The sequence below is a fragment of the Melozone crissalis genome, unplaced genomic scaffold (genome assembly GCF_028551555.1).
Source record: "Melozone crissalis strain CALT ecotype California unplaced genomic scaffold, PUWL_Pcris_2 ptg000063l_1, whole genome shotgun sequence".
In the NCBI taxonomy this organism is placed as follows: domain Eukaryota; kingdom Metazoa; phylum Chordata; class Aves; order Passeriformes; family Passerellidae; genus Melozone; species Melozone crissalis.
This window is the reverse complement of record NW_026535841.1, coordinates 2,973,981-3,000,448: the sequence shown is the minus strand read 5'-3', so window position 1 is coordinate 3,000,448 and position 26,468 is coordinate 2,973,981. Positions and strand designations below refer to the sequence as shown.

General features: G+C 60.7%; 2 protein-coding genes across 5 annotated transcripts in view; both read left to right on the top strand.

Annotated features, from left to right (window-relative positions):
* NF2 (NF2, moesin-ezrin-radixin like (MERLIN) tumor suppressor) overlaps positions 1-5,669 on the top strand; it is a 46,886-nt gene extending 41,217 nt beyond the window's left edge. For 2 of the 4 annotated variants that reach the window (XM_054288551.1, XM_054288550.1), the window contains exon 17: positions 5,605-5,669. Coding sequence is in view for 2 of the 4 variants with exons in the window: in XM_054288548.1 (XP_054144523.1) it covers positions 5,605-5,655 (51 nt within the window). In the remaining 2 variants the exon portion in view is untranslated. The remainder of the gene's footprint in view (positions 1-5,604) is intronic. The other 2 variants (XM_054288548.1, XM_054288547.1) reach the window with 1 other exon arrangement.
* An 8,975-nt stretch (positions 5,670-14,644) lies between these two features.
* On the top strand, positions 14,645-22,655 carry CABP7 (calcium binding protein 7). The gene is made up of 5 exons (XM_054288662.1): positions 14,645-15,338; positions 19,735-19,878; positions 21,164-21,276; positions 22,201-22,354; positions 22,462-22,655. Exons 1-5 carry the CDS (start codon positions 15,230-15,232, stop codon positions 22,587-22,589), a joined length of 648 nt encoding a protein of 215 aa, XP_054144637.1. The 5' UTR covers positions 14,645-15,229; the 3' UTR covers positions 22,590-22,655.
* Positions 22,656-26,468: the final 3,813 nt, after the last annotated feature.

Sequence of the window (26,468 nt, the reverse complement as noted above, 5' to 3'; positions counted from 1 at the left end):
TGATCATTGTGGAGACACTTGGAGATCTGAGCTGGGGTGTTCAGGCTGGAGAGAGATGGCTCTAAGGTCCCCCTCCTAGTGCCTAAAGGAGAGTTGGAGAGGGACTGGGGACAAGGGATGGAGGGACAGGACACAGGGAATGGCTCCCAGTGCCAGAGGGCAGGGATGGATGGGATATTGGGAATTAGGAATTGTTCCCTGGCAGGGTGGGCAGGCCCTGGCACAGGGTGCCCAGAGCAGCTGGGGCTGCCCCTGGATCCCTGGCAGTGCCCAAGGCCAGGCTGGACACTGGGGCTGGGAGCAGCCTGGTATAATCTAAGGTGTCCCTACCCATAGCAGGGAGTGGGACTGGATGAGTTTTAAGGTCCCCTTTGGATTTAGCCAATGAACAGTTCCCAGCTGGAAGCACAGAAGGGTGAGTGGGGCAGAGCCACAGGGATTTCTGCAGCCTTGCCTTCCCTCCTGCCACCTTTGGGATTGGCTGTGGTCTGTCCTTGTGAGGACACTGGTGGCTGGTGATGGCACTGCTGCCTGAGTGTCTCATCATGCAGACAGTGTGTGCCACCCCCACATGTCACAAGGCTCCTTCATCATCTGGACAGGTGGAAGGATTTTGGGAGGCTGGCACTGGGGCAGAAGTTTTCTCTATTTTCCACCTGCACCGGGTGAGCAGTGTGCTAGGGATCAATGAAACGTGTCCCTTGAGGACTTCACAATTCCTGTGGGGTCCCTGTCACCTCCTGGCCACTCCCTTCCTCATCTCTCCCTTCTGGAGCTGCAGATTCCCTGGATCAGGTCTGTTCTGCCCCAGTAGGTTGCTGGGAGAAGGAGGATGTGCCCCTTGCAGAGAGCAGGGACCAGCACAAGGAATGCTCTGGGCAGGACAAGAGGAGGGAGCCTGGTGGGACACAGCTGCCATCCTTCCCTGTGGATGTGGGACAGGGATGAGGCTCCTCAGTCTCCTGCAGGGCTGTGTGACCCAACCCCAGCTGGAAAGGGAAGGCAGAACAGGCACACCACCAGCAAGGGACTTCCCAGGAGCAGCAGTGCCGGCGTTTCCCATTTCCTTGAGAGCTGTGAAGTTGGAAAGGACGAATGAGGCTGCCAGCTTCTCACTCAGCCTGGCACCTGGCTGGGTGCAGGTGGGAGCCAGGAGACACCCAGTGGGCAGAGCAGCTCTGGGATACACATTTTCCAAATGCAGAAGGAGACAGAGGCTCATCCCACGTGGCTCTTGCCCAGACACCCCCACGTGTGCCAGACCACATCCCTTCCAGGCTCCTTTTCCTCCCAGTTCTCCTCGGAGCTGGGAAGTGAAACTCCCAGGCAGTTAAACTGGGACACAGCAGCCTCTTTTCCTTGTTTACAAGGAGCAAGAGGAAAGTAGGAAACGTCAGGCCTATCAGCTATTTCTGTGGCAGCCTTTGAAAAGCGTTTCCTTCACATGGAGCGTCATCTTCTCCTTTCAAATGGGCTCATCAAAGCGTCGGGGGCTGGGGGACAGTTGTGCTCGGGAGAGAATAAACGGCAGCGTGGGAGGCAGAGAGGAGAGGGAGGGAAATGGGAAGAATCACAGGAAAACAGGCTTTGGGTTCAAAAGTGACACAGTGGGAATTGAGAGGTCCACCTGGCCGGTGGGGCTGGGGAGTGGGCAGGGATGGGGACAGGCACCAGTGGGGAATAAAGAGGATTTAGTGTGTGGAGCACTGGGTGGTGATTAGCAAGGACTGTAGATCTTCACAGCAGCAGGAAAAAAACATCTTGGCATCACACAGGGTGAGGGTGGCACAGGTCCCCCTCTCCTCCAGCCTGGCCATACTGCAGGGTAAACAAGGAAATGAGACATCTGAAACCTCTCCCTGCTGGGGGAAACCTGGGGGCTGGTTGGTGTGAGTTGCAGCCCCTCCCTGTTGCCCCACTCTGGGGGCTCACAGGGGCCTTGGGGGTTTCCCTGGGTTGGGTTTGCTGTGCCTGCAGTTATTGGGTTACCTGCTCCAACCTCCCTGTGCCTGCCAGCCACTTACTGGGCTGCTTTGGTTTGTTTGTGTTGCCTAAATCAAATCAGCCCAGCAGCCCTGGGGAGCAGCAGGCTCAGAGGAGCCCCAGTGCAGGAATGCAGGGAGCAGGACTCTTCCCTCTCTCCCCTTCCTGAGATCTTGATTCATTCTGAGCTCAGGCCGCTTAATTGCGCTGCCTCTCTCTCCCTCTAAATTTTCCTTGATGGCTCTGGTAGAGCACGGGGAGCCCACCCTCCCTCCTGCAGGAAGGAGATTATCATAATACTGCTTGTAAATCAATTTTTTTTTTCCTTTTCTCCGCACTGACGAGGATGTAACTCCCTCTTAATCACCCTGCACAGCGTTACGCTACGGGGAGGGATATTTATTTCTGCTCGCCTGGCCAGAAGGGGATGTGGAGACTGCAGAGAGATTTTGGAGGTGTTGGAGGCTTGCCCCCCAACAGATGATGGAGAGGCCAGCACAGGGTGGTGCTCTCCCCTTTGCTTTCACATCCCAGTGCAGAAAAGAAAGGAAGAGCAGTTGAGGGAGTGGGGTTTCACTGCAGAGAGCTCCCTGTGCCCACTGGCTCCTCCTGCCCCCAAGGCACTCCCTGGGATGAGTCAGGATGGCCCCAGAGCTCCCCCAGTGCATCCCTGGGACTGGTGTGTGTGGTGCTCCCAAGGATAGCCCTGCCTGTGCTCCACAGTGAGGCAAACAGCAACAGAAGAGGGAAAAAGGGCTGGGGGGAGTTTTCCCCCCTGGCATGGGGAGTGGAGAGTCAGGGAGTAGTAAAGAGCAGCCCTGGTTTCCTCTCAGGTGGTTCTGGAGTAGTCAGATGCGAGGAGGCAGCTGCCTGGAGCTGCTGGGCAGCCCTGATCCTGGTCCTGGTCCTGGTCCTCATTGGAAGGGACCTTGAAACCTGTCCTGTCCCACCCCTGCCATGGCAGGGACACCTTCCACTGTCCCAGGTTGCTCCAAGCGCCATCCTTGGGCACTGCCAGGGATCCAGGGGCACCCCAGCTGCTCTGGACACCCTGCCAGGAGGAATCCCTGTGGTGTTTTCCTTTCAGGTGGCAAAATCTGGGCACTGCTGGGAGCCAGTGACCCACAGGGCACAGCCCTCTTGGGAACTCTGTGCTCCCTCCTCTCCATGGGGTCCCATCTCCTCCAGACCCACCTTTGCTCTGGCTCCCTGTGTGGCTGCTCTTCCCATGCCTCACATTCCCTGGATGGGTTAAAAAGGTTCCACTGAGGCTCTCTAGGAGCCTTTGGATGTTGTGGATGAGAGCATCCAGCCAAGGAGCAGGGCTGCATCTCTCCCTGCCCCCTGTGCCCGTGCTGGATGCTCCAGAGCTCTGCTGGAGCTCTGCCTCCTCCTGCTTCCCAAACCTCCAGCCTGAGGCAGGCACAGCTTTGGGCTCAGGCCGCCCTTGGGGGTACCCCAGGACCCCCAAAACATGTGGGGGGTTAATGGAGAGCAGTGTGCAGCTTCAGCAGAGAGCCAGGCTTGGAACAGTTGGATTCCTTGGTAAGCCTGAGGGGAACATCCTCCTGTGCTCCATCAGCAGCTGCAGCTTTGCCAGGGTGATCCACAGGGAACTCCCCTTGCTGTGCTGGGAAGGAGGGAGCTCCTGTGGGCTGGGGGGGTGCCAGGCTCTGGTTCCCCAGCCAGGCTGCAGAGGGGATGGATTTGGAGGCAGGTAGATAATGGAATCATGGAATAGTTTGTGTTGAGAGGGTCCATCAAGCTCATCTCATCCCACCCCTGCCATGGCAGGGACACCTCCCACTGTCCCAGGCTGCTCCCACTGTCCAGCCTGGCCTTGGGCACTGCCAGGGATCCAGGGTGGGCACCCTGTGCCAGGGCCTGCCCACCCTGCCAGGGAACAATTCCCAATTCCCAATATCCCATCCATGCCTGCCCTCTGGCACTGGGAGCCATTCCCTGTGTCCTGTCCCTCCATCCCTTGTCCCCAGTCCCTCTCCAGCTCTCCTGGAGCCCCTTTAGGCCCTGGAACACTTCCAGGAATGGGGTTCCTGTCAGGTGGCCCCAGCAGTGGGTCTGGCAGCAGCCTGGGCCTCTCTGCTCCTTTTTATTTTCCCTGTCCAGCCTTAGAGAGGAAAACCACAGCCTGTGTCACACAGAATCCCTGTCCCACCTCACCCACCTTCCAGCCAGGGGGATGCTGAGGACGAGCAGAGTCAGCCCTGGCCTGGAAGCTGCTGCCAAAAAAGATTATTAAGCCCCTGTAGAAATTTCCTCTGCAATACAGATTTTTTTTTTCTGACTGGCATTAGAGCTGAGAGGGAATTACTGAGGAAAAGCCATGGGGGAGAAGCAGGGAGGGGGGGAAAGCGCCTGACTGCTCCATTGAGGGGTTTAGCTCACTGTAAGGTGATCCCAGGGCTCCTGTTCCAGCAAAACCGGCATTCCCAGGAAGGCACCGTGCTTAATCCAGCTGAAACAGAGCCCTGGCAATCAGCCCGTGCTCTGGCAAACTCCTGGTGATCCAGCAGCTGCTGGAAGGTGGCACTTGTGCTGCTGCACTCTGTTGGGTGGCTGCCTGTAAATCCTGGGATTTCTTCCCCACCACTGAGGATTCTTTTATCTTCTTTGGCCCCTCAGCAAGTGGGCTCAGGCTGCACTTGGGGTATTGTTTGTGGGATGGCTGTGGAAGGGTTCCCAAGGGTTCCCAAGGGTTCCCAAGGGTTCCCAAAGGTTCCCAAGGGTTCCCAGGGGTTCCCAAGAGTTTCCAAGGGTTCCCAAAGGTTCCCAAGGATTTCCAAGGGTTCCCAAAGGTTCCCAAGGGTTTCCAAGGGTTCCCAAGGGTTTCCAAGGGTTCCCAAGGGTTCCCAAAGGTTCCCAAGGGTTTCCAAGGGTTCCCAAGGGTTCCCAAGAGTTTCCAAGGGTTCCCAAAGGTTCCCAAGGGTTCCCAAGGGTTTCCAAGGGTTCCCAAGGGTTCCCAAAGGTTCCCAAGGGTTCCCAAGGTTTCCAAGTGTTCCCAAAGGTTCCCAAGGGTTTCCAAGGTTCCCAAGTGTTCCCAAGGGCTTCAAAGGGTTTCTGAGTCCTGCAGAGCCTGCAAGGACAGCCCTGGCAGCGAGGGCTCTCCAGCTCTGTCCTGTGGCAGGATGGATGGATGGGGTGGGATGGGATGAGATCCCAGGGTGGCTGCATGGATCACAGGTGGTGGGATGGGGCTGGATGTGAGCATGGAGAGGATGGGCCCTGTTTGGGGACAGAGGGGACACGTGTCTGGTGGCTCTCAGAGTTGTGGGTTCTCCCCCAGCACACTGAGTTGTTTCTCCTCCAGCTTCCCAAGATCCCTCGATGTTCTCCTTGTCAGGGCCCAGGACTGGCTCCTTGGATCAGCCTCCCCTGTATTCCATTCCTGGAAGCCTCAGCCGTGCCAGTGACCTTGGTGGAATCTCTGTCCCCGCTTTCCCTCGGGCTGTGCTTGCTGTGGTGGGGGCTGCACGACCCCCGGCTTCTGCACCCCCGGGCTTCCACATTCCCGGTGTTTCCCGAAGGATCCGGGCACAGCTCCCTGCCGGGAGCGCTGTGGGAGCTGGGGCTGCCCCCTGATCGCGCTCTGCTCTCTTGCAGCTCACCCTGCAGAGCACCAAGTCCCGTGTGGCGTTCTTCGAGGAGCTCTAGGGAGGAGCCGCTCGGTGTCGCCGCTGCTCCGCCCGCCGGGGCCCGACCGGAGCCGGGATCGCCCCGGAGCCGCCGCCGCTGCGGCCCCTGCGCACCCACGGACTCGGGGCCGGCTGCCCACGGACTCTGTGATGTTCTCTAGCTTTGCAGCCGTTCATCCTCCTCCTGACACTTTGTTTTCCTGGGTTTTCCAGCTTTTTTTTCCTTGTTTTTCTAGCATTGCTTCCAGGCTCGGCCCTCCAGGCTTTTCCCTGGAGCCGGGGTCGGGGCGGTGGCCGTGCCTGCCCACCCTGGCAGCCGGCAGAGAGTGTGCCCGAGGGTCTCCCTGGGAGGGGTGGGCACCCCTCGGGGTTGGCTTCTCTGGGCTCTGGAGCTCGCTGTGCCAGCCCGGAGCCCCTGGGGCCGGTCTGGAGTCCCACGGGCCGGCCCTGGAGCCCCGCACGGAGCCGGGAGCTCCATTAGGATCCCGAGCATGTTCCAGTGGAGTGCTGTAAATCAGGAACGCCGCGCTGGCTCTCCCAGCGCCCGCTGGCGTGGGAGAGGAGCAGGGAGCGGGAGGAGCGGGACCTGGGGCTGGGGGGATGCTGGGCTGCTCCCCTGGGGAGAGGAGGTGGGAGGAAGGGCTCCTCCTCCTCCTCCTCCTCCCTGCTGGGAGCAGGGAGCGGGAGAACAGCTAGTGCCAACCAAATGAAACCTTACTGTTCCTGCAAACTGTGACAAACCCGGGCAGCTCCAGGCTGGGGGATCCCGGGGCTCCGGGCCGGGCTCTCCGTGGCTCCCGGGGTGTCCCAGCCCCTCGGAGCCCCCGGGAGTGCCGCTGTCCCGAGCTGGGCCCGGGCTGCCTGTCCCGCCTGTCCCATCGCGGGTGCCTTGCTCTGACCCCCATGGGGGGAACAGGGATGCCTTGACCTTCCCTGCCTGTCTCCGTCCCCAACCCTGGGCCCCTCCCGGCTGGAATCCTCTTCCGGAGCCGGTGCTGCCCCGGGGATCCCTCACATCCCCTCGGGACCCCCAATTCCTCCTCCCCACAGCCCCCCAGAGGCTCGGTGTGGAGTAACCCCCGTCCCAGCGCTGTTTATTTAACCCCGGGATCGTTCCCCGCACGTGGCTGCAGCTCGGATGGCTGTGGCCTGGCACAGCCGCTTTCCCATTCCCTGGACTGTTGTACTCCGAAGGAATAACTGTTTTCTCCTGTTTTAATAAAAATTCACAGCACTACGAGGGGAGCCGAAGCTTCTTTGCTGTTTTTTTTCTTTGGGAAAAGCCGCTGGGAGCGCGGCTGCCGCAGTTGGCGGTGCCGGGATTAACGGGAGCGCGGCTGCAGTGCCGGGGTCCCTCCGGGGCTCCCGCGGCACCGGGAGCGCTCCAGGCCCCGCTGGCCCCGCTCCCCCGGGGCTCTTTGTGCCCCTCCGTGAGGGAAGAGGGGCGTGGGGTGCCCAGAGGGGCTGTTTGCCATCCCTGATCCCGTCCTGCCTGCAATAAATAAACGATGTGCTGCATTGACCTCAATTTTCTAATTAATCACGGATGGAACCGGCCCAGCCCAGCGAGCCCCGAGCCCCGGGGCTGTTCCCGGCCCGGTGCATTCGCTTTTCCTCCGCCCTCCGGCAGCGAAACCCGGGCCATTCACGGAGCTCTCACCAGGGCTCGGCCCGCGGGTGGGCTGCGGGATCTTTTGGGGTTTTTGCTGTTTTAAGCAGGGCCGAGGGGTGGGTGGGGTTTGTTTTGGCAAGGGGATGGCGGGGGGATACCCGAGGGGGTCTGGGGAGGCTGAGGGCAGCCAGGGAGGGATGGGCAGGGTGACCTGGCTTCCCAAATCCCTCCAGTGACAGGAATTCAACTGGTGTGACACCTGCACCGCCTGCAGCCTGAAATGGATCCAGGGGAGATTTACCCAGCACAGGGCAGGGGGATAAACCGGGAATGCACAGGGGATGGATGGGATGGGATGGGATGGGATGGGATGGGATGGGATGGGATGGAATGGAATGGAATGAGATGGAATGGAATGGAATGGAATGGAATGGAATGTGCAGGGATGGATGCAGAGGGATGGATGTGCTGGGATGGATGAGCAGGGATGGATTTGTAGGGATGGATGTGCAGGGATGGGATGGATGTGAAGGGATGGATATGAAGGGATGGATTTGTAGAGATGGATGTGTAGAGTTGGGATAGGATGTGCAGGGATGGGATGTGCTGGGATGGGATGAGCAGGGATGGATTTGTAGGGATGGATGCACTGAGGATGCGCTGGGTGGAGCCAGGGATGGATCCAGCCTAGATCTCCATCTGTCACAAGGGTCCCTGTTTCTCCCATGGGCTCTGCACAAAGCCCTGCACACTCCAGCCCTGCACACCCCCAGCCTTGCACACTCCCAGCCCTGCACACTCCAGCCCTGCACTCTCAGGATTTTGCACTCTCAGGGTTTTGCACACCCCCAGTGTTGCCTCTCCTGCTCCCAGCCCGGCGTCTCCTCCCTGCCCGCCCTCCCTGGCACATCCCAGACCGTTTCTCTCCTGCCAAAGGAAGTTTCACCCTGATTTTTTCCCATTTTAGCAAACTGAGCTCAACAGGAGCTGTGGGTGTGGGTTGGTGTGAGCTGCCTTTGCTCAAGGAGAAGAAACCAACAAAAAGCCTTTGCCAGGTACCTCTCCCAGCCCCTTCCCCAGCCATGGGTTCCTGAGGAAGGAAATTGGGGATTTGGCCAATCCCAGGCAGCCCCTGAGTGCTTTGGCAGCAGCTCTTCACTTTGGGCTCCCAAAGTCTCCTCAACTCACATTATTGCACTTCCAAACCATTAAATACTCTCAAAAATAGGTTAAAATGTCGAGAGTTGGGGATGAAAGGGACAGAGGGGACACAGGGTGACCTGTGGGTGGCAAGTTCCAGAGTTAGCAGCCCTGGAGGGGCATCAGGGAGCTGGTTCAGAGCCCACCCAAAACATGCACAGCTGGGCCAGGAACTCCTTCAGGAAAAGAGCTGAGAATGGGCAGAGGGGATGGATGGGGAAACTGAGGCAGGGGTGGCTCTGGCCTGGCTGTGCAGCCCAGAGGCTGCTGCTCTGTCCCTCTGCATCCTGGGGGGCCTTGGGGGACAAGGCAGGGGTCACTGTGGGCACAGGGGGACACGGGGACACAGGCAGGGCTGGGGGCTCCTGCATGTGTGGGGGGTGTGTGCGTGAGGGAAGGGTGTGAGCACGAGGGCACAGTGTGGCACGGTGGCACCCAGCCATGGCCAGGACAGGCTGGAGGGAGCTGGGGGGACCAGGGCACCCCAGGGCTGCAGGTGGCTCTGCAGGGTCACACTGTGCCCACCCCATCCCGGTGGGAATTGGGGGAGCAGCCCATGGGACACCCCAGCCCTGCCCACAGGCACCTCAGGGTGCTCAGGGCACCCAGAGCTCCGGGCAGCTGAGGAGGTAAAACACTGATCCCAGGCGTCACAGCCAGCTGGATCCTGCTCTTTTCCTGAGGACATGGGGACCTCATTCCCTCTTGACTGCCACCTGCCAGCCTGGTGCTGTCCCTGCCATGCCCATCTATCCATCCATCATCCATCCATCCATCCATCCATCCATCCATCCATCCATCATCCATCCATCCATCCATCCATCCATCCATCCATCCATCATCCATCCATCCATCCATCCATCCATCCATCCATCCATCATCCATCCATCATCCATCCATCCATCCATCCATCCATCATCCATCCATCCATCCATCATCCATTCATCCATCCATCCATCCATCATCCATCCATCCATCCATCCATCCATCCGTCATCCATCCATCCATCATCCATCCATCCATCCATCCATCCATCCATCCATCCAGATGTTGTGTAACCAAACGGATGTGGAGCTGCTCCAGCTGCCAGCGAGCAGAGGGTGAATCCCTGGAGCCGTGTGGGGTTTTGGGTGAGGTGTGATGGGTGTGGGATCATGTTGGGCTGCAGGACCAGGCAGGGGCTGCCATCCCTGCCCTGGGGTCAGATCCGGAGCAGGAATGAATCTGGAGCAGGAATCCCACTGCCATCCCCCTCTGCTCGGCCACAGGGACACTGGGCATTGTGACAGCCCGGCAGGGATGTCCCTGCTGCCCCTTTCTGGCCATCCTGGCACTGGGCACCACCAGGTTCTGGCACCACAGGGCATCCCACTGCAACAGGTCACAGCATCCTGGAGAGATGGAGCTGATGTGGCTCTGCACCAGCAGCGCGATGGGAGCAGAGCCAGGCTTGATGTCCCGGAGGCAAAATTCCCTCCAGGAGCCGCCACCTTCCCTTCTGAAAACGCCACATCCCTCCCCGTGCTCTCCAGCACAGCGATTCTGCTGCTGTAAATGAGCTCGAGGGTCTCTGGCTGAGATCTCTGCGCGTTGTTTCTTGCTCCATCTCCTGGCAGGAGCAGGCGGAGCCGCCGCTGCCCTCGGCATCCCCGGCTGCATCCCCTAAGAGCAGCCTCATCTCGGTTCTTGCCATTTTTCCATAAAGAACAATTCCCCCTAAGCAGAATTCTCACCTCCTCCCCTGGCAGGGCTATTTCCCCCTTCAGAACCCAAATCCAGCAGAGCTCTCAGAGCTTTCCCCATTCCCCCGTCCCTCCCTGCCCGCAGCCGTGCCCGGTGTTTCCCGTCACGGGTGGGATTCGCTCCTGACCCTCCCCGGGCTCTCCCCGCCGCATTCCCGGGTTTGCAGCGGGCACCGGGAGCTGGCAGCCGCCGGCCGGGGTAACCTTGTGGCTCGGAACATTGCAGCCATCGCTCTTCTCCCATCAAGCGTTCATTTAGGAAACATTTCACTAAATGCCCACCTGACAGCACGGCCCCGGGAGATTGATGGCTCCGGCGCCTCTGAGGGCTCGGTGCCAGTGACTTTAAAATGTCACAGCGACGCCCCCGGGGCGCTCCCGTCCCCTCCGGTGCCCGGGGCTGTGCTGGGAGTGTCCGGAGGGCGCTGTGGGGCCGATCCCCATCCCAGCCCCCTCAGGCTGCCAGGAGGTCCCTGGGGTTGTCCTGAGGGGTTTGAGAGCACCCAGCACAGGTTTGTCCCATCCCCAGCCATTTCCTCATCCCTGACAGCTCTCCCATGGCTTTGGGACATCCCCATCTCCAATTCCATCCCCATCCTATCTCCATCCACATCCATCCCCTTCCCCACTCCTGTGAGGGATCCCTATCCCATCCTCATCCCCATTTCACTCCATCCCATTTCCAACCGTGTCCCCATCCTCATCCCACCTCTATCCCTGTCCCTAAGCCAATCCCATCCTCATCATTACCTTATGCCCATCCTCATCTCCACCTCACTCCATCCCATCCCCATCCCCATCCCCATCCCCATCCCCATCCCCATCCCCATCCCCATCCCCATCCCTATCCCTATCCCTATCCCTATCCCTATCCCTATCCCTATCCCATCCCAATCCTCATCCTCCTCCCATTCTCATCTTCATCTTCATCCCACCCCCTTCCTCATCCCCTTCTCATCCCATCCTATCCCACCTCATCCACAATTCATTCCAATCCTCATCCGCACGCCATCCAATCTCCATCCCATCCCATCTCCATCCCATCCCATCCCACAGATCCCATCCCATCCTATCCCACCCCATCCCTTCCCATTCTGTGCCATCCTCTCATTCCATCCCTGCTATTCTTTCTCTTCCCATCCCATCCCATCCCTCAGGGCAGGAAGGAGCTCAGCAGTCTCGGCAGAGCCAGAAGGGCCCCTCGGCTGCCACGGGAGGGGTAAACAGGGAGCAGATTAATTAAAGCTCAATCAGTGCCATCCCTGAGCCAGAGCCTCTTCAGCCCTTCTCCTTTCCATCCCCTCAAACTCCTGGAAGAAGGAAGGATGTGATGTTGGGATGTGAACCCAGAGCGAGGGCCCTTGACAGATTGCTCTGAAGCTGCAAATGAACACAGGCCTGGATCGAGCTCCTCCAGCCTCATTAGTGGGATCAGCTAATTAGGAAAACAGTTGGGAATGTTGGGAAAGTGCTGCTGTGTCCAGAGGGACAAAGGGACAGAGGGGAGAGGTGGCATTGACCTGCTGGCATGGCTGGCCCTGGCCCGGGGTGAGATAAGGGGGAATTGTGGAGAGGAACATCCCAACATCCCAGCAGTGACATCCCTGGGATGCCGCTGCCTCCACCCCATCGGACTGAGCTCTGAGCAAACCCCAGAGCTTCTCCCCACAGAATCGGCGGGGGAATCCGGGCAGGGACCCGGGGCAGAGCAGGGGGAGCCAGCCCGGCTCGTCCCAGCCTTCATCCCTGAGGAAGAAGCAGCGCGGCTGAGCCGGGCTCCGGGAAAGCTCGGGAGCCTCCAGCGGGAATCCCCGATGAACAAAAACCCTGTCAGGGCTTCAAATGCAATTAAGGCACTGAATTTTCCTCCCTTCTCCCCCGCCCTGCGTCTCCTGCCCACCCCCGTCCCCGTCCCCATCCCCGGGGAGCAGCGGCGGCCCCGGCCCTGGGGAAGGCGGCTCCGCCTCGGCCCCGCCGCTGCTCCGGGAGCTCCGCTGGGAATTGCAGGGAAAAGCCCCGAAATTGGCCCTGATATCCCTGCTGGGATTTGGGTGGTGACAAATTAATGAGTTTCCACCCCAGAGCCTCTGGAGAATTAATTGGGAGGGAGATTCGTTAACATCGAGGAGCAAATTGATCTGTTAAAAAAAAACCGCGAAGGGAGGAGATTTTCAATCAGGCTTTGCTTTTCTTTTGGGGGGGTTGTTTCTCCCAAAAAGCCACTTGTTATTATCGGCACTTTCCCCTTCCAGTGCTGGGATCTCAGCCGCAGAATGTGACACTGTGGGGCACAGATCCACAGGGTGCCCCAAACCCATCCCGAGCTCCAGGGCAGGAGGGAATTTCAGCAGAGTTGGAAAAATCCACCCCCAAGCCACGATTCCCCGGGAGGAGAGATCCTGCCCAGGGAGCTGAGAGCCCCCAGCCTCGGGAATCGCTCAGCCCCGAAATCCCCTCTCCGGCCGGGCTGGTTCGCTGCTGCCCGAGAGGGAAATTTCTCCCAGCCATAAAACGGCTTAAAGGGGACCCCAGCTGGCTGCGGGAGGCAGCGCCGGGCTCGGGGGGCTCGGGGCCGGTCCGGGGCTCGGGGGGAGGGAGGGATGGGCACAAGGAGGGAGGGATGGAGGGATGGGCACACGGGAGGCCGGAGCAGCCCCGAAATTGCCGGCAGAGAGAATTGGGTGAGGCTGAGCACGTGTCCCTGCAGGAGACAGGGGGGGCTCGCTGGAGCAGCTGTTGGAGCAGCAGGAATCCTGGTCCGAGATTTTTGGGGTTCTTGTGGCAGTGCCAAGATGAGAGGCACATCTGGAGCCTGTCCAGCCGTGCCTCAGTTTCCCCGTGGCTCTGACGCATCCTGGGGGGCCGGTGAGGATCTGGGAGGTGCCAACTGTTCCACTTTTGTCTCTCCCACCCCGTTCCAGCGCTGGGAATCGCGTCCTTCCAACCTCCAGGCCCTTCCCTCCCTCCGAATGTGCGGAGCTGGAGCCTTGGCAGCCTCCCTGTGCCACTGTCCCCAGCTCCAGAGCTGCCCCCTAGGCACGGGGGACGCTGTGTCACCCAATTCCAGTGACCGGGGCTGCTGGGACAGCCCAGCCCAGGGAAGGGCGACAGGGGGACTTGGGAGGGAAGGTGTGCCCGCTCCTGGGGACATCCTTGCCGTGTGCCTGAGAGCAGGGGTGGCACAGGGGTGGCACAGGGATGGCACAGGAATGGCATAGGGGATGGCATAGAGATGGCACAGGGGTGGCACAGGGATGGAACAGGGGTGGCACAGGGATGGATGGCACAGGGGTGGCACAGGGGATGGCACAGGGATGGATGGCACAGGGATAGAACAGGGATGGCACAGGGATGGCACAGGGGTGGCACAGGGGATGGATGGCACAAGGGTGTCACAGGGATGGCACAGGGGTGTCACAGGGATGGCACAGGGATAGAACAGGGGTGTCACAGGGGATGGCACAGGGATGGCACAAGGGTGTCACAGGGATGGCACAGGGGTGTCACAGGGATGGCACAGGGACACAGATGCTGTGTGGACATGGCACGATGGGGACCTGCCCTGGCGCAGGAGCCCAGCTGTGATTAATCAATGTCCAAGTGAGAAAGAAGGTGAAAAATGTGACCAGGGCTGGAGACAAGCGGGAGGTCGCTGGAGCAGGTGACAGGGACGGAGGGCTTTGCTGCTGGCCCTGTTTCCTGCCTCTCCCAGGGCTCATTATTTCCCTGCTGTGGGAGCAGGAGGTCTGGCCCTGGGGTCTGGCCCTGGGGTCTGGCCCTGGGGTCCCTGTCACCCCTCAGCACCCCGGGGACCTGGGGGTGACGGCCAGCCCAGGGTGGCACATCCAGGGGCTCTGGGGTGGTGGCAGCCTGGGGTGCCGGGTGTGGGGACACAGGGGTGACAAGCGCCATGGGGTGCCACGTGCAGGGACCTGGGGGTGACGATGTCTGAGTTTGGGGTGCCACATGCAGGTGATGGCTTCTCGGGATGGTGACGGTCCCGGGTGCTGCGGGGACCCTGGGACAGTGACTGCCCCCCGAGCAGGGTGCCCTGGGGGTGGTGGCAGCCCGGGGTGCCGGCACCTGGCGGTGACAACTCCCTGGGCACGGCTGCGTGTGGGGACCCCGGGGCGGCCCCTGCCGGGACAGGGGGTGCCACAGGGACCCCCAGCCCCCCGAGCACCCCCCGGCATCTCCCACCGCCCCTCGCTGCGGCCCGGGACGCTCCCCCCGCACTGCCCCCCCCGCCGCCCCCCCGGGCAGGCCCCACCTCCCCCCCGCCCCCAGCCCCATTTCCCGGGCGGGACCGTTCAAAACCCGCCCGGCGCCGCCGCTGCCCGGATTCCGCCGCCGCTCGCCGGGGCCGGGGCCGAGGATGCTCGGGCTGCCGGCGGCGGCGGGGGGGCGGCGGGAGCGCGGCGGGGGCTGAGCGGCGGCGGCGGCGAGCCCCGGCCTGCCCGGGACACTTGGCGGGGAGGCACAACGGGAGCGGCGGCAGCGAGGAGGAGGAGGACGAAGAGGCCGCCTTCAGCCTCGGCCCCGCCATGCCGGGCCCCACCGGGGAGCGTGGCCCGGCGGCAGCGGCTCCCCGCGGGCTGTGAGCGGCCCGGGGCCGGCCCAAGGGGAGCCCCGGGAGGAGCTGTGAGGGCGCTCCGGGCGGAGGGGGGGCCCCGAGCGGCATGGGCAGCCCCGTCCCCGCCGCCGCCGCCGTTCGCACCGGGATTTAACCGGGGCTTGGATGCTCTCACCTCCCGCTTCCACTTCGGGAGGGCATGTGCGCGGGGGAAGCGGGCCGCCCCCAGCCGAGCCCCCCCGCGCCCTGACTCCGCCGTGAGGGGCTCGGCCGCCAGCCCCGTCCCGCCGCCGGCCCCGGAGGACGGGGAGCGCCCGCCCCGGCCCCCCCTGGCCGGTGGGTACCGGGCGGGGGGCGCCGGGCACCGGCAACTTGTGCTCAGCGTCCGGCGGCACCGACCGGGGGGAGCCCCCCCGCTACCCGACGAGATTTGGGTTTAAACTTTGGGTTTTGGGGAGCCCCGAAGATGCCTTTCCACCCGGTGACGGCGGCGTTGATGTACCGGGGGATCTACACCGTCCCCAACATCCTCGCCGAGCAGCGCCCCGTGGAGATCCCCGAGGATGAGCTGGAGGGTGAGCGGGCTCGGGGGGCTGCCCGGGGGTCGGGGGGATGAGGGGGGCGCCCCGTGGGATCGCGGGATGAGGGGGTTTGGGGCAGCGGGCAGTCTCCATCCCGCGGGATGCGGCGGTGCGGGAGTCGGGGTGCGCGTTCCCCGGCGCCGTGGGGAGGCTGAGGGCGAGCGGGATGCGGATGGATGGAGAAGGAGGAGGAGGAGGAGGGGAAGGGGGAAAGCCGGAGCGGGGAGGCGTGCGGGGGTCCCGGGCCCCCGGTTGTGGCGATATGACACAGCAGGGACCGGCGGCAGCGGCGGGGGGCCGCGCTCCCCTCCGCGCCGCGGCGGGGTCACCCCCTCCCCGCTGTCATAATATGACAGAGGCTGGTGGCGCGGGGGACCCGGGGGCGGCTGTCACCCGTGCCACCCCCCGGGTCGCGGCGGCTCCACGCAGCGCCGGTGTCACCGCACTCCGGCCGGGAGCAGCGGCCGGCGGGGGCTCTGCCCGCCCGGGCCATGAGAGGGGCCGAGCTCAGCTCGCTGCCTCCACAATGGCTTTTTCCACCCCAAAAGTTTGCCGGGGCGGCGGGACGGGCACTGGCGGTGCTGAGCTCTGGGGTGTCCCTGGGGAGCCCGGGGGAAAGGGGCGCAGCACCCCCTGCTCCAGGGGGGAAACTGAGGCACGGGGGGTGACCCCACCATGTCCCCGCTCTGCCTGGGGAGAACACCCTCGGCCCAGCACCAAACGTGGAGCCCTCGGCGTCCCCGTGGGGAAACTGAGGCAGGGAGCCACGGGGCTAGGGGTTAGGAGAACCCCAGAATCCATTTGGGAGCCCCGAGCAGGCGCTCACAGCAGCGTGCAAGGGCTCTGTGTGTGTGTTTGTGTGTGTGCATGTGAGTGTGAGTGTGTGTGTGTGTGCAGCTCTGCAGGGTGTGCATGTGCGCTGACGTGCCCGTCACAGCCTCACTGCAGGGGCTGTGTGTGTGTGTGTGTGTGTGTACACAGGCATGGCACACCCCCTGCCTGCACACCGTGCTGGGGTGTGCTCACACGTCTGTGTGCTCACACATCTGGATGCTCACACATCTGTATGCACACGCACGGCCTCGCTGCAGGGTGGCTCAGTGTGTGTGGCTGTGCCAGTGCCACTGTGTGTGTGCCAGTGCCAGTGTCACTGTGTGTGTGCCAGTGCCAGTGTCACTGTGTGTGTGGCTGTGCCAGTCTCCATGGCTGTGCCAGGCTCCGTGGCTGGGCCCGTGTCTGTGCCACTGCAGCACGTGTGTGTGCCCATGCACAGCCTGGCTGCAGGAGGTGTTTGTGTGAGTGTGCACGGCGGCACAGCAGGACGGGCTGGTGCACACAGCCCTGCTGCAGAGGGGTTTGTGTGCCTGTGCACGGGCACAGCATCACTGCAACGTGCTGGGAGTGTGTGCGTGTGTGTGTGTGTGTGTGTGCAAGCACCAGCACAGCCTTGCTGCAATGGAGCTGTGTCTGTGTGCACACACACGTGCAGCTGTGCACGGTGTTGGTGTGTTGGTGTGTCTGTGTGCACAAGTGCAGCATTGCTGTGCTGTGGTTGTGCGGGTCCATGCGTGTGCACACGCAAGTGCAGCACCACTGCAAGGGGGTGTGGGTGTGCAGGGATGTCACTGCAGGGGTTGTGTGTGTGTGTGTCTGTGTGTGTGTACATGCACAAACACAGCTGTGCTGGTAGTTGGTGTGTGCACACACATGTACAGCACCACTGCATTGTGGTTGTGCATGTCCGTGTGTGCACAAGTGCAGCACCACTGCAAGGAAGTGTGTGTGTACATGCACCAGTACCTCAGTGCAAGGTGTTTGTGTGTTTGTGCACATGCACAGGTACAGCATCACTGTGAGGTGTTGGGGTGTGCACACACAGGCACAGCATCACTGTGAGGTGTTGGGGTGTGCATGCACAGGTACAGCATCACTGTGAGGTGTTGGGGTGTGCTGTATCCATGCACACGCACGTCCGTGAACAGGGGCTGTGAGTGTGTGCATGTTTGTGTGTGTGTGTGTGTGTGTGTGCGCACAAGCAGAGTGCACCCGTGTGTGTGTGCCCAAGCACATCGCCCCAAGGTGCTGGGCTGTGTTTGCACACTCACACGCATCACTGCAGTGAGTGTGTTCACACAGGTACAGTGTCACTGTGATGTGGTTCTGGCTGTGTCTCTGTGTGTGCACGCACAGTGTCAGTGCAAGAGGTATGTGTGTATTTGTGTGTGTGTGTTTGTGTGCATTTGTGTGTGTTTGTGTTTGTGTATTTGTGTGTGCATTCGTGTATGTGTGTTTGTGTATGTGTGTGGGTTTCTCTGTGTGTTTGTGTGCGTTTGTGTGTGTATTTGTATTTGTGTGTGTGGGTTTGTGTTTGTATGTGTATGTGGGTTTGTGTGTGCATTTGTATGTGTGTTTGTGTGTGTTTTTGCACACCTGGGCACATCCCTGCAAGGTGTTGGTGTGTGACACCAGTACAGCATCACCATAAGGAACGTGTCTGTGTGCCTGTGTGTTTGTGTGTTCATGTGTGTGTTTGTGTGCGTGTCTGTGTGTGTGTGCACAGCTCCAGTGTCACTGCCAGAGGTGTCCCAGCCTCGCTGCAGTGGGGTGTGTGTGAGTCCTGCAGCTGTGTCTGTGTGTCCGTGTGTGTCTGTGTGTCTGTGTGTCCATGTGTGTCTGTGTGCGTATCCATGCATCTCTCTGTGTGTATGTGTGTGTGTCCATATGTGCGTCTGTCTGCGTGTCTGTCAGTGTGTCTGTCTGCCAGTGTGTCTATGTGCGTGGCAATGTCTGTGTGTGCATGTCTATCTATGCGTCTGCCCACGTGTCTGTGTGTCTGTCTGTCCATGCGTCTGTCTGTCCGTGTGTCTGTCTGTCTGTGCTCACCCCCCTCCGTGGTGTCACACCCCGTGTCCCTGGGCTGCTGTCCCAGCTCACCCAGTCCCCGCTGTTGTGTCCCCCCCTCCTCAGCACCCACCTGTGGCAGTGGGGACCGATGGCACTGCTGGGAGCCCCAGGGGGACCCCACAAGGTGCCACCTCCTCCTGTCCCCGTGGCTTGGGGACACGGGTGACATCCTGATACGGCTTCACACTGGGGCAGGGGGTGCTCAGTGGGGAGCCAGGACCCCACCCTGGCCACTGCCAGGACCTGTCCTTGCCTGTCCCCAAACACCCTGAGCCATCTGATGAGGAGCCACCGTGGAGTTTCTGGGATGAGCACCCTTGAAGGATGAATTCTGGGGGTGCCTGGGTGTAGTGAGGCCCCCAGGAGCACAGGGAGGATCTCCCTGCCCAGGCAGGGACACTGGGCATGGAGAAGCTCAGACTGACAGGCCAAAATCCCACAGAACTCCCCCAAAACACCCTGAAGACGTCACTGATGTGGCACCATCCAGGCAGGGATGTTCCCGAGCACTTGGGGTCACTACTGTCACCCAATATGGGGTTTTTTCCCCAAACCCGAAGTTCACAGCCCATTTCTCCTGCTTGGATCCTCCAGCATGAGTCCCCCTGGCAGCCACATGGAGCAGGAAGAGGCACCAATGCCCTGGCCTGGCTTCCCAGTGTCCCCCAGCACAAATTCCCTGGTCCTTTTCCACCAGCCTGGTTCCAGCCTCGCACATCAGGTGGCATCAAAAAGCCAGAAACTGCCCTGAAAAGGAGCAGAGTCTTGAGGGCAGTAGGAGGTGGGGTGGAGTCAAGGGACTCAGGCCGCGCCTCAGTTTCCCTGAAGCATCTCCCTGCCACCCTGAGGGATCTTCCCCCACATCCCAGGGGTTCCTTTCGAGCCAGAAACCCCAAACCCCCACTTCCATCTCCTCTGCACCAGACAGGGCTGAGCACTGCAGCAATTTCATCAAGATTTGGGATTTTTTTGGGTGAAGTGCGGCACAGCTCCAGCACCCACCCCTGGACCCCAGGATGGGGGCACAGACCCTCCCTAAAACCATGGGATGGGGCACAATCCCACCCTGAGACCCCGGGATGGGGACAGTCCCCATGGATCCTCAGGGATGCTCCCGGGTGGATGCTGCAGCCCCGTGGGGATGCCCTGTGGCAGTGCCCACCTGGTGGCACCCCAGGCTCAGGCACACCCAGGGATACGGGTTTAGGGCAGAATTCCATGGTTTTAGGGCAGAACTCTGTGGTTTTACGTCAGAACTCCGTGGTTTTAGGTCAGAACTCCGTGGGTTTAGGGCAGAATGCCGCGGTTTTAGGGCAGGGTGGGTGCTCGGGGTGACTGGAATTGGGGCGAATATTTGGGGTCTGTGGGGCAGGTGGGACCCTGCTGGGGGCTCCACGCTGGTCGGGGGGGTGGGTGGGACCCCCACAGGGGTTCTGTGGGGCTGGAGGGGGAAGCTCAGCCCGAGCCATCGCTGCTCCCCCCACAGAGATCCGCGAAGCCTTCAAGGTGTTCGACCGCGATGGCAACGGGTTCATCTCCAAGCAGGAGCTGGGCACGGCCATGCGCTCCCTGGGGTACATGCCCAACGAGGTGGAGCTGGAGGTCATCATCCAGCGCCTCGACATGGACGGTAGGACCCCCACTAACCTGGGTGGGGATCCCCAGATGGGTGAAACACAAAATTCTCCCGTATTTCCAACCCACATGCTGGATATGACACGGGATGTGGGATGGGACTCTCCGAGGCTCTGCCTCCCGCTGGAGCCTCCCCCTCATCCATCATCATCATCATCATCACCATCATCATCATCATCATCACCATCATTGCCACTGCAGCTTTGTTTGGGATGATTTAAGGATCCTGGATGTTTGTGGGATCACCAAACCAGCTGGATCCCGCACCCAGGGGTGGCTCCTGCACCCCGGGTCGTGTCCTCAGCACCCATCACCCTCCAGCACTCACTGCCACCATGACCCTGTCCCCACCCCTCCCTCGCCCACAGGGACCTGAAAGAGCTCCTTAATTTATTGCTTTTCCTTTTTCCCCCCATTTAAAAGCCTTTCCGGCAGCACTGCCGAGGCGCCGCTCCCCTCATTACTCATCGTTAGTGCTGCCCTGACAGCCCCACGCCAGCGTCCCCCCCGCCAGGGGACACGGCCAGAACGGCCACCAGGCACCCCCAGGGTCACAGCCACCACCAGGTCCCTGCTGGAATTGGGGTCCCTGCTGGAATTGGGGTCCAACTGTTGTTCAGAGTCCTGGACAGCGTTGGGCTTCCCCAACCAGTACTGGGGGCTCCAGGTGACACGGGGTGTCCCCAGGTCTCATTGGAAGGGGGTCCAAATGGCATTGGGGGTCCTCAGATGTTGCTTGGGGGTCCCTACCTGGCAGTGAGAGTCCCAGCCAGCACTGGGGATCCCAGCCAGTGTTGCCATCCTGGCTGGTATTGGGGACACCAAACTTTGATGGAGGTCCCCACCCAGTGTTGGAGCCCCTGGTTGGTTTTGGGCATCCCCAGCCAACATTTGTGGTCCCCAGTTAGCCCTGGGAGGTCACCAGATGGAATTGAGGTCCCAGCTGGAACTGGGGTCCAGCTCATGTTCATGTCCTGGATGATGTTTGGTTTCCCCAGGCAGCACTGGGGTTCCAGATCACATTTTGGGGGGACTAGGTGGTATTAGGGTGTCTCCAGTGGGCCCTGGGGTCCTGGCTGGCACTGGGGATCCCATCCAATGCTGGGCATCCTGGCCTAAGTTGGAGGTTCCCTAAATTTTCTCGAGGTTCCCAGCTGATCTTGAGGTCCCCATCTCGTTTAGGGGATCTGTGACCACCCATGAGGCCCCTTCTGGGAGGGGGAGTGTCCCATGTGCCCCATGGCCAGGCAGGGGGTGACAGCCAGCCCTGTGTCCCGCAGGTGACGGGCAGGTGGACTTTGAGGAGTTTGTGACATTGCTGGGGCCCAAGCTCTCCACCTCGGGCATCCCAGAGAAGTTCCACGGCACCGACTTCGACACCGTCTTCTGGAAGGTAGGGACACCTCCATGGCATGGTAGGGACACCCCTGACCCCTAGGGAAGGCAGGGGACACCCCTGGTCCCCATGGGAAGGCAGGGACACCCATGGTCCCCACAGGATGGTAGGGACACCCCTGTCCCCATGGGAATGCAAGGACACCCCTGTCCCCACTGGAAGCCAGGGACATCCCTGTCCCCCACGGGATGGTAGGGACACCCCTGGCCTCATGGGAATGCAGGGACATCAGTGTCCCCCACAGGAAGGCAGGGACACCCCTGTCCCCTCCTGAAGCATCGCCCCAGAACCTGCACCAGGGAAGGCTCAGGGTCAGGGCCAAGGTTGGGGTTGGGATCAGGGATAGGATGAGGGTCAAGGCTGGAATTGGGGATGGGCTGAGGGTGAAAGTCAGACTCTGGGTCAAGGACGAGGTTAGGGTTGGTTTAAGAGTCAGGATTAGGTTTAAGGTTAGGGTTAGGGTCAAGCTCAGGCTCCAGTTTAAGGGTTAGTATAATCCTTGGGGTCAGGGTCAAGGTCAGCAATGCTTTAAGGGTCGGGGTTAGGGCCAGGTTTAGGATCAGGGTTAGGTTGGAGTCACGGCTAGGATGAGGGTTGGGATCAGGTTTAATGGTGGGACGAGGGTCAGGAACAGGTTCAGGGTCAGAATTGAGGTCAAGGTCAGGAACAGGACTGGGGTCAGGATGAGGATGAGGTTCAGGATCAGTGTCAGGGTGCACCCCCTGAGCCCCTGTCACGACCAGGCCACATTTGTTGCCAGCACCCTCTGTGTGCCCCTGGCTCTGCTGGGCATCACCAGGACACCAGGCCTTTCCCAGACAATTCCAGGGTTACCCAAACCACCACACCCAGAGGTTCTGAGGGACCCTGGAGCCCCCTGTGCTGCCGGCCCTGGGGTCACCCCAACCCCTGTCCCCGCAGTGTGACATGCAGAAGCTGACGGTGGACGAGCTGAAGCGGCTGCTGTACGACACCTTCTGCGAGCACCTGTCCATGAAGGACATCGAGAACATCATCATGACGGAGGAGGAGAGCCACATGGGCACGGCCGAGGAGTGCCCCGTCGACGTGGAGAGTGAGTGCAATGCCAAACCCCCCACGGGGATGCCAAACCACGGGGTTACCCTGAGTACAGGAGAGTGTATTTGGGATGGGGTAACGCGCTGTTTGTCCCACCCCCAGCCTGCTCCAGCCAGCAGATCCGCCAGACCTGCGTGCGGAAGAGCCTCATCTGCGCCTTCGCCATCGCCTTCATCATCAGCGTGATGCTCATCGCCGCCAACCAGGTGCTGCGCAGCGGGATGAAGTAACGGGGCAGCCCCGCCGCAGCGACAGCGACAGCGAGGAGGAGACACCTATAAATATCTATAAATATCTCTATGTCCATCCATCTGTGGCCCAGAGACGTGACCCCCCCCCCGGGGCGGGGGCGGCCGAGGGGACAGAGCCCGCCGGGGCCCCGCCGTGCCGGGGCAGAGCACGGAGACTTCGGCACCGACACCGACACACCGACCCCCCCTCGCCAGACACAATCCGACCCGTGAGTGCATGTGACGTGCATGGAGCCCCGTGAGCCCCCTCCCGCGGCGGATCCCGTCGGATTCTCCGCTCTAGCGTTAGAGCTCGTATTTAGGATAAACCAAATCATCCCCTAAGCAATACACGCGCCTGAGATGGTTCCTAGAGCCGGGAGCGTTTGCATGGACTTGGCTGCCAAGGGCTGGATTCCACCCCCCCAGAGCCCCTCCCTGTCCCCGTGCCTCGGCGCGGGGACATTCCTGACCTCCTGCTTGATGCACTTTGAGCCGACCCCTCCTTGGGAAGAGCCGGAGCGACCCCGAGGCCGGGGAGCCCCGCACGCCCCGGAACCCCCAGCCTGTATGTAGCACCCACCTGGGCACGGACTGGTTCGGATTTGGGGCCGTTTCTCATTCTTTGGAGTTTTTGGGGTTTTTGGGGTGGTGGTTTTGGTTTTTTTGTTTCTGTTTTTGGTTGGGTTTTTTTTTTTGTTCTTCCTGGTTGGTTGTTTCCGATCTGAAATAAAACTGGGATTTCTGAAGCGCTCTGGGCTCTGGGGGCTCCTGGAGATGCTGGGGTGGAGGGTGATGGGGTGGGGCCCTGGGAGCACCCGTGGGTGCTGCTGAGTCCTCCTGGCACGGGAGGTGGGCACTGGTTTGGGGGGCTGTGACCCCCCAGACTCTGGGGGCTGGAGCATCCCTAAACTTTGGGGCAGTGGGACCTTGCTCCTTCCCAGCAGCTCCCACACTCCCCACCCCACTCCAGCTGTGGATCCTGCTACAGCTCCTGCCTCTTCCCATGGATCCCAGAGCTTTTATCCCCTCTCCATGTCTCATGCCCTGATATTTTATGTTCGGTTTGATGAATGTTTCACTCTCCTTTGCCTCGACGGGGAGGATGCTCAGCCCAAGCCCCTTCCCAGAAGTGCTTTCACCTGGATTAACAGTAATTCCAGCAGGAACCAGGATGTGTCTGGGGCGCTCAGAGAGGCTCCACATGGTCACAACTCCTGGGCCAAGCTGGGGATCCTGCCCCAAGGCTGGTGGCAGGGAGCACCCTGTTATTCCTGATTTACACCTCTGGGGCTGGCCCCGGTGTGAGCCCGCAGGCTGAGGGACATTGGGAATCTCACAGCCACACGTCTGTGTGCACTGCGGGAGCCCATTCCCACCTAATGGATCGCCCTCCCCGAGCCCCCAGCGATGCGTTTTTAATGGCAAAGAGATGAAAGGGATAAATAAAAACAGGGCAAGTGCTTGGGGCTGGGAGGGAATCGGGCAAAGCTGCTGCTCCCCTACAATGGGGCCCTTCCCACTGGGAACGGGGCTGGAGGAGCCCATCCCAGGACTCTGGGGCTGGGACATCCCCACCTTCACCTCCCCGGTGCTCCCATGGGGAAAACTCATTTCCCTGCAGCAGCATGGCAATTCCCACCCTGCACCACGGGGGGGGACACCCCATTTTTGGGATGCCAGGAGGAACTGGTGGCGCTCTATTGATTTGGGGTTCGGGTGGGGCCTCTTTTTGATCTTCTCTAATTTATCAAACAAATTGAAGTGAACGTCCAAATGAGAAATGGAAATGGGAAGTGCTCCACGGCAATGAAATCACTCCGGCTGCCTCGCAAAGTGCGGGAGGCTCCGCATCAGTAATGAAATTTCATCCATCTCCTGCAGAAAGTTTGGATTTTTTATGGACTGGCATTTCCAAAGGAGCCACGTGGCCTCAGAGACATGTGTGTGTATATATATATATATTTATTTTTAACCAGGTCTATTATAGACACTGTGAATAAACATAAAAGAAGAAGAAGAAAAAAAAAAGAGGACAATTTAATTTGCCAGAAAATACAACAATGTAAAAGAAAAAATTAGATAAAAGGAATAATGCCATCCCCCAAGCTCAGCGTTTCAAAGCTGCTCAATTAATTTTAATGGGAATCGGCGGAACGGATTTCTTGGGGCAGGTTTGGAATGGCAGCTCTCGATCGCGGAGCAGGGGGATCCTGGAGCAGGCAGGATCCCGGAGCAGGGGGATCCCGGAGCAGGCAGGATCCCGGAGCAGGAGGGATGCCGGAGCAGGGGGATCCCAGAGCAGGCAGGATCCCGGAGCAGGAGGGATGCCGGAGCAGGGGGATCCCGGAGCAGGCAGGATCCCGGAGCAGGAGGGATGCCGGAGCAGGGGGATCCCGGAGCAGGCAGGATCCCGGAGCAGGAGGGATGCCGGAGCAGGGGGATCCCGGAGCAGGGGGATCCCGGAGCAGGAGGGATGCCGGAGCAGTCAGGATCCTGGAGCAGGGGGATCCCGGAGCAGGCAGGATCCCGGGATCCCGGGGCAGGCAGGATCCCGGAGCGGGGTCCCAGCCTCGTCCCTGCTCTGCCGCAGAGGCGATCACGGATCACTGCGGCTGCTGCAACAGAGATGCTCCGGGATAATTCAATTAAGGGACCGCCAGGAAAGGCAAAAACAAAGGGAATGTGCCGGGAAGTGGGGGCTGTCGCGGGCGAGGGGAGGTGGGAGGGAGCAGGACCCTGCATGGGTACCGTGGGCATGGGGACAACGGAGCAAAAGTGGCGGCAACCCCAGCGGGGGTTGCAGGGCAGCGATTCCATAGCTCTGGGAAGTGTTTGGGATAGGAAGGGAAGAAGTTGGTAATGGTTGTTTCTCTCTCTTGTGCTGCAAGAAGTGTGGGATGGGCTCAGCTCTATCCCTGTCTTGGTCCCATTCCCATCCCTGTCCTTGTCCCAATCTCTGTCTCCATCCCCAACACCATCCTCAGTCACACTCCCATCCTTCTTTACATTCCTTTTTCTGTCCCTTTCCCCTCTCCCCATTCCCACTTCTGTCCCATCCTCATCCCATCTCTATCCCCATCCCTGTCCCATCCTCCTCCCTGACTGCTTCCCATCCCTGTCCCATCTGTCCCATCCCCATTCCCTCGCTTATTCCCATCCCTGCCCCTCTCCCCTCCCCTAGTCCCCATCCTTGACCCCATCTCTACCCCATTCCAATCCTTCTGTCCTGTCCTCACCCCAGCCCACATTCCCACTCCAGTTGCCCTCTCCCAGCAAGAGCTGCCAGAGGACACGGGCAGAGCCCAGCGGGGCCGCGCTTGGCAGGGGCCCAGCAGCCGCTCATTTCCCTAAAAGCTTCCGATAAATTACTCCAGCTCTTGCTCCTGCAAAGGCACTTTGGCTCGGGCTTCACTATTGGGCAGCAGCTCCTCACCCCCACCCTGGGGACAGTGAGTCCATCCCTGCAGCATCCCTTGGGATTGGGTTCCAGCCATCCCTGTGGGAAGGAGCCACAGCCCTGTCCTGCTTTGGGGTCCTCCTCCCACAGCCTTTCCATGGATGTGCCCACAGGGGCTGTGTCCCACCCCGGTGATCCATGGCATTGTCACCTCCTGTCACTGCTGTAACACACACACCCTGCAATTCCCAGCCTCCTCCCCTCTGGGAGTTAGGAGCTCATGAATCCACAGCATCCTGTGGGTGATGCTGGGCTCAGACTGTCGGCCACACATCCTGCAGTTTTTGTGGGAAAACCCCAACTTTAATGAATCCCCCTGCCAGCCCCTCTCACCTCCCCCTGGACAGGCTGGAGCTCTGCAGGGAATGCTCCTGCTCTTGCCTTTCAGCCTTTATTGGGAATTCCTGCTTCCAGAGCAG